Here is a 7612-nt window from a genome sequence, read left to right on the forward strand (position 1 = left end):
ATTATATTATATTATATTATATTATATTATATTATATTATATTATATTATATTATATGTTGTTTAGAAATTAATTCTGATAATACTGATGCTTTGATTAATTTAATAGCAGGACGAATTAGCTCCCGCCGTCCTACAGCTGCACCTCCTTTCCGATGGATGTTTGAAGGTGGTGGTGGGGCTAAACCTCGCATTACCACAGTTACCACAGCAAGCGTGTCAGTGCTGGCAGAGAGTGATGTCCTCCTGCCGTGCAAAGCAACCGGGAATCCTGAACCCAATGTTGCTTGGACGAAAGTCTCAACAGGTAAGGCACAATTTACCATATGCTCGACTTTCAGCTCTGGTCTGGTATTAAATAGGTCTGCCATTTATTTTTTTTCTACTAGCAGAAATTCTTTGAAGTCTTTATGGTTTGGTCTCTCCTCAGGTGCCACTATCCCAGCTAACACCAAGCACGGTACCCGCTTTGAAGTCTTCAAAAATGGAACTTTTGTTATTAAAAACATCCAGCTTCAGGATCGAGGACAGTACCTTTGCACAGCCCAGAACAGGTTTGGATCAGATCGGATGGTCATCACCTTAGCTGTCCAAACGGAAGCACCCAAGATTCAACCACCCAAGTCCACAGAGATATCAGTCTACTTAGGAAAAAATGTGTTTCTGGACTGCCTGGCCTCTGGCAAACCACCAGCCCAGATTTCCTGGATTCTCCCAGACAAAACATTTGTTCGTGATGCCGGGACTCTTTCCACTATCCTCTCTCCAATGTCTCTGCTTCAGAATGGGACCCTTCACATTCATTCTGCTAATTTCTCCAGCAAAGGGAACTATAAATGTATCGCAAGCAATGCAGCAGGTGCAGATACAATTACTTATCATCTGCACGTAGCAGCTCTGCCTCCAAGCATAAGCGAAGAAGCACTGGATAGTGTGATCATTGCTCCAGGTATGATACAGAAGCAGAGATTTTCCAGTAATTTGAATTCACACAACAAAAACATATTGTCATCTACATTGAAAGTGTTTTTAAAGACATGGCTGAAACGTTCATAGAATCACAACCCTTCTAAACCAATAAATCTCTATCCAACCAGGCAGAAGTGTCTATCTTCACTGCTCTGTGAAGGGTGAACCACCACCTGCTCTCAAGTGGACGCTCTCAGCAGGTGTCCAAGTCAAACCCTCACAGTTTCTGGGACGCAGGCTGTTTGTCTTCCCAAATGGGACACTGTTCATCAAGAATGTTCTGCCATCTGATGGTGGGAGGTAAGAGATGGCCATTTCTTTTAGACGGTTTCAAAATAATTAAATAATTATATGTATGAATGCAGCTATCTTGGCTCTACCTATTTTCATAAGTCATATAAATTGTTTTAAATTCCCGTGACATAGGGATTGGCATGCAGTTTTCTTATTTATGTTCCATACAGGATTGTTTAAAATAACATTATTGATCAACCATTAGCAGGTTTTAAAAATCATGCGTTCCAAGCAGCACAGTTTTATGAGTAAATTCCAATATGGTTGTTCTTATGTTCTTCTGTGACAGCTGAGTTGTTTAAAAGATGTCACTAAGCTGTGATCAGTCTCTCACAGGTATGAGTGTTTGGCCAGTAACACTGTGGGAATTGCCAAAAGAACGATCCAGCTGGATGTGAGAGCAGATTCCTCTACCTTCTCTCGCCAACCTCCTCCTCCTCTTCCCATTCCTCCAACACACCGGCATGCTACCCCATCCCGTCAACACACCGTCTCAGCTATGTATGGTTCTGCTGTTTACCTCCATTGTCCGGAGTCTACTGACTCCACGAGAGGGACCATCTGGCAACTACCATCCAAAACGATCCTGGATCATCGATACAGGTAACTGAAATGTCCCATTTTGTGAACCAGTACAACACTAACAAAGAGATTACTCAAAATGTTTGGGTTGCCTTTAAACCAGACTGCTTTAATCTCAGTGCCTTTTCTCTCCCCCATCTGCCTCCAGTCCAGAGAGACCAATTAAAGTTTTCCGTAATGGGACCCTAAGGATTCTTCAGTTAACTGAGCTGGATGGTGGAAGTTATCTGTGTGTCTTCCAGCGACCCAATGGAGAGGACATGGAGCTTTTCCAGGTAATAACAAGTCAGAGCAATATGGGGCCAGTTCATTTTGTTGCCAACTCCTTGGAAGCTCATTAGTATCGCTTCCTTGTTGATAACTATTAATGTTCGAAAACACTGTGCCTTCCATTAAAGGTGAGGTCTGTCCTCAGTGTTTTGTTTTTTTAATGTGGGCTGAGTAAAGCTAAAGCAGCTGTTGTGTCAGTGATGAATACTAAAAGTGGATTTTCATAACTTTCACCAATATGTAGCTGACTGATAAGAAATATGAACCAAGGTTTGCTGTTATTTACAATAACATACTTTATGCATTTGTTTTATTAGGTTGAGGTGTTAATGACCCCTCCGAAAATCGAACATGTGAGGATGGCACAGACCAGGGTCACTTTTGGGGAAAACTTCCAGGTATGTATCTGTGTGTGATAACTCTAGTATATGCCAAGTCATTGAGTCCATTGTCTCAAGAAAAACAGTAATTTACTTTACCAAATGGACCATCCCAGCCTTTCCGTAATGGTCTATTTGATTCACTTTTTTTATTGTTTATTTTATTTCATTTTCACTTGCTAAATACGGGACAGATTTGACTGGGGGAAAGAAAGGGGAGAAAGAAAGAGGGAAAGAAAAACAGTGGGGAAGAGGGACGGGGGATAAAGGGGAAAAAACAAAAACAAACAAAAAGTAAATCCGTTGGGTATCTTTCTTCGCCTTTAGACAATAATTCTGATGGCAAAAGAGCCAAACGGGACAGGCAAAAAGACAAACAACCCCCCCCAAAAACCCCCCAAAACAAAACAGTAATTTCAGGACGTTTGCGCCGGAAAGAACCCTGAACACTTGATTCATAAAGTTAAGGCATCTGGTGCTCTGTTATGCTTTGAGTCCTCTTCTCCCATAAGTGCGAAGAGTCGCCGCAAATCTACATCTAAATCATTGTTAGCAACATATAGATGAATATCAGCTAATGTTACATTAATTCTATGGTGGAAGAGTCTAAGGAGACATTCACACAGGATGCATTGCACATTGCTTTGTAGCTAATTGTTAGTCACTAGCAAACACCTAGATAATACCTGAAATATTTTCCACATTGTAATATGCCAATCACCAGTATCCTCACCTTAAGGTTGAGAAATGTTTAACTCAGGACTGACAACTTCAAGTTGCTAGTGAACTTTGTGAACATCATTGACTTTCTATGGGCTCACCATATCATTGCTAGTTGCTTCCTGTGTGGGCAGCCCTATTTTATATTTAATTATTAATAATTATTCATGATTATATTCATAATCATGAATAATTATTTATATGTATTATTTCTCTCATAGCAGAATCTATACTAATAAGTATATTAAGACCAACTTTCATGTTGGTCTTAAAACATCTTTGTATGGCAGAGCAACCAATCAATTGATGTCATGAGGTGTTTTTGGTTTTTTGAGGCACAATGTGACCTAACAGTTCACTTTACTATGTGCTAATTTTTCCTTTATATGATTTAGTTCTACTTATAAAACCAATGGAAAGATTATCAAGTTGTTATTGAGCAGGGTCAGGATGGGTTGATGACTCAAACAGCAGACTTCATGTTTCTTTTAACCATGATTCTTCCATAATACATAATTCTTCATACCCAGTTGTATAGATCAGCTGTTTGGATTCATCGGTATACTTGCCTCTCCCCTACCTTCATTCTAGGTGGACTGTGTGGCAACTGGCCTACCCGATCCAGAAGTTTTCTGGAGTCTTCCAGATGGAACAATAATCAACAACGCCCTTCAGTCAGATGATAGCGGCCTTCGTAACCGCCGACATGTTATGTTTGGCAATGGAACTTTACTTCTACAGCAGATGGGCAAAAAAGATGAGGGTGACTACACTTGTTATGCCAAGAACAAACTGGGAAAAGATGAAAGAAAAGTGAGCGTCAAAGTGGGACCAAATGCTCCGAAAATTAGATTCAAGTCACAATCACTAGTGACGATAAAACTGGGAGAATCAGCCAAACTGAGTTGTGAGGCAACTGGTGAACCTACACCTAGAATCACATGGATCTCACCACAAAAGGATGTCATACCAGCATCATCCGACAAATTTCAGATTATGGATGGTGGAATGTTACTCGTAAAGAAAGTGACACTGTCTAGTGAAGGAATATACACATGTTTGGCACGAAATTCAGCTGGTGATGATGTAAAGAACATAAAAGTTGAAGCTGAGCCCCAGGAACCCTTTATGAATGGTGTGAAAGGGAGGAGTACCACCAAGGTTTTGGGTGTATCGTACCAAACAGCACATCTGCATTGTAGAGTGGAAGGAAAACCCGAACCAAGAGTCTGGTGGGTTACTCCTTATGGCCTCTCACTCCCAGCACCCTACCTCGGAGGTCGCTTTCAAGTCCATCAAAATGGTACCTTGGAGCTGAGGGGGTTAAGGAAAACAGATGAAGGGAGGTATATGTGTCTAGCAAAAAACAACATGGGTGAAGCCTCACTTTTGGTTGAATTTGATGTAGCATCATTAGCAGAGAAACCTACTTTTTCTGTTCCCAATATTGAGATCTTACCAATAAAGCCAGATGGAGGGGAACTGATTCTTGAGTGCTCTGCCCGTGGCAAGCCAAACCCAGAGTTTTCATGGATACTACCCAATGGCACATTGTTGATGCCTGGTGCTAGACTCCAGCGGTTCACCCATTATTTAGGCAATGGAACTCTGCGGATCTCTCGACCAGTTCCAGCTGATAAAGGAGTGTATCGGTGCCTAGCAAAAAATGTTGCAGGACAAGCAGAGAAACGTTATGCCCTGGAAGCTGGGAGGAAGCCAGTGATCAGAGGATCTACAGGTATGTTTGTGTTTTTTTATCCAAAATTAATGAAACAGAAATGTCTTTTGTTATGTGAAAAAGAAAGAAATATATTTGTGTAATGCCTGCTGTCTTTGGACCAAGACCAGTTTTAATTATTTTCCCACTTTTTAATAGCGACTGCAAAATGTGTCTGTTTGACCAAGAGCACTTCCTCTTAACCCTTGGGTGAACCTGGGACCCCAGTGGTCCCCAACCCCCGGGCCATGGACCGGTACTGCGCCATGAGTCGTTTGGTACCGGGCCACGAGAGTCTCGGGTGTGCAATTTATGGTTTTCAGGGTTGTAGTTGTGTCTTATTTTGAAAGAAATATTTACGTGTTACCATAGCAACCAGAGAGTATTAAGGAGCAGAGTTATTATATTTACAAAATCCCACAGTTTTTGTCTTGGTCGTATCATTTATTTTGTTTTATTTATCCACGACATCTTAAAGTCCGGTCCATGAAAATATTATCTGACATTAAACCGGTCCGTGGCGCAAAAAAGGTTGGGGACCGCAGGTCTTAAAGGTTTTAGTTGTTTTGGTCTGCACCCAAGAATAATTTTTGTGTTCAGAGGTTCTACCAAAGAGTCAACTCATGTTTGTGTTATCTCAGTTCTACCGTATCATTGTATTTATTGTGTCTATCATTTTAGCAAGAGATTATCTTACTGTTACAATTTGACTTTTTCCAGGTGGGATGAAGATCACTTATGGCCTCAATCTGAACTTGCCTTGCACTGTGGATGGCTGGCCGCAGGCAACAATCACATGGATCCTGCCCAATGGTGTTGTTTTGGAAAAACCTCAAACTATTGGCCGAATATCTTTCTTTCCCAATGGTACGCTCCAGCTCAGGCAGATGGCTACCTTTGACAAAGGAACATACATTTGTAAAGCTTCCAACTCTTTCGGGTCGTCAGCACTATCCTACCCAGTCACTGTGATGGTGTTCCCTCCACAAATCACAAGTACAATGACTTCCATCACCAGAGCGTACAGGGGATCGCCCGTCATGTTAAAGTGTGTCGCAACTGGTATTCCCAAGCCAGACATTTCATGGACATTACCTGGGCGCACCACACTGGTTCCCCACAGCCGGTACACAGTACAGGGAGGAATTCATATGACAGAGGAGGGCAGTCTGGTCATACAGAACCCTGTGCTCATGAACTCTGGTATTTACAAATGCAACGCAAAAAATGCCCTCGGAACAGATTTCAAATCGACGTACTTACAAGTTGTTTGAATTACTTTAACAATCATTTGTACTCAGAATATCTCACAGCAGTGGTCTGGATAGGATTTTTTTCCATTAGGATTTGAATATATCGTCAGTGACGAGGCAGATTTAAAGCTGGTTGACTAATGGCTTCGCTTGAGATTTCACGCACTGCAGTTTGAAAATGAACATTTATTATTTGTGAAGCGTAAATCACGTTTTTTGTTTGTTTGTTTGTTTTTTGCAGACGTTTTGTTCAGTATACCTACTGACCCTACAGGTCTTTTGTCCTGTTGCAAGCACATCTTCTCGGCATTACTCCCATAGATGTGATCTCACGTTACCCTTATAACATTATAGTTTATTAAATTTTACTTCCCTAAAAAAATTGTTGCCACTTAACAGCAAGTTCTGTCAGCTGACCCACCTTCATGCTTTACTTTCTGTACCCACCATCTGCATACAGTATTGCAGTTTTTTGTTTTTGGCAGATTAGTGTTTTTATAAAGATTCAACAGTTCATGGTACAGAAGAGTAGAGCTTACTGCAGACATCTGTAAGTTGTAGCTGTGGAGCGATCTTAAACTGCTTGTTTGCTAAGTACCATACATGATAAGCTTTCAATGTCTCTTTTCTATGAGGATTCAATTACCTCTTATTACTACAGTGTGTTTGAGCAAATAATTTAGTGTATGTATCAATATCATTTATTCATGTTCATAATGGTGGGAAGGAGTAGTTCATAGCTGGTTGTGAACTATTAACAAAATATGTAAGTACATAATTTATAAGTTAGTAATAAAATATCCAGGTTTTGTATTGTTTTTTGTTGTTTTTATTGTTCTTTTCTTCTCTGTTTGTTTTTTGTGGGTTTGCATTGTGCGTTGAACTTGCTGCAGATGGTGATTTAAATGCAGAATGACAGAGCCCTTCTTCTATATAACAATATTGCCAGTTTGCAAGCAATTGACTCCTCTATCAAAGACATGCGTTGTGGGAGTTGTGGGAGTCGCCAATCTGTGTGAGATTGATTATAGTCAGTTCAAGTGGGACTTAGTTGTTTGGAGACAGGTTTCATCCCACCAGAAAACCTGTGCAATTACCTTGCAGTCAAAAGTGGTCACACAGAGGTTGCAGGTGTTGCACGCTGATCCTCTTTATGACCATCTGACCACCATTACTACTTGCAGTTAGTGGGCAACCTCCACACATGCCATAGTCCAGCACTGGTTGGTTGTTATTTTTGGAGTCTGTGAAACTCTCTGAGTCCAGGATGAGCAGAGTAGATGTTTATGTCATCCTTGGGTTTGAGCCCAGACCTTCCAAGGTTCAAGGTTCTTTATTTGTCACATGCATAGTTATACAAGTATAACACACAGTGAAATGTAGCCTGACACGCTCCTCGACATGTGCAAAAAAATTGGGGGGGGGGTA

General features: G+C 41.0%; 1 protein-coding gene across 1 annotated transcript in view; it reads left to right on the forward strand.

The window, feature by feature from the left end:
- si:ch211-159i8.4 (matrix-remodeling-associated protein 5) overlaps positions 1-7002 on the forward strand; it is a 26577-nt gene extending 19575 nt beyond the window's left edge. The window contains exons 10-17 of the mRNA XM_014330046.2: positions 109-306; positions 430-948; positions 1097-1268; positions 1599-1865; positions 1993-2119; positions 2432-2512; positions 3806-4952; positions 5652-7002. Of these exons, the coding sequence (XP_014185532.1) occupies positions 109-306; positions 430-948; positions 1097-1268; positions 1599-1865; positions 1993-2119; positions 2432-2512; positions 3806-4952; positions 5652-6205 (3065 nt within the window). The 3' untranslated portion in view covers positions 6206-7002. The remainder of the gene's footprint in view (positions 1-108; positions 307-429; positions 949-1096; positions 1269-1598; positions 1866-1992; positions 2120-2431; positions 2513-3805; positions 4953-5651) is intronic.
- The last annotated feature ends 610 nt before the right edge of the window (positions 7003-7612 follow it).

This window comes from Haplochromis burtoni, unplaced genomic scaffold (genome assembly GCF_018398535.1).
Source record: "Haplochromis burtoni strain Fernald_Lab_line unplaced genomic scaffold, NCSU_Asbu1 Contig_684, whole genome shotgun sequence".
Classification (NCBI taxonomy): domain Eukaryota; kingdom Metazoa; phylum Chordata; class Actinopteri; order Cichliformes; family Cichlidae; genus Haplochromis; species Haplochromis burtoni.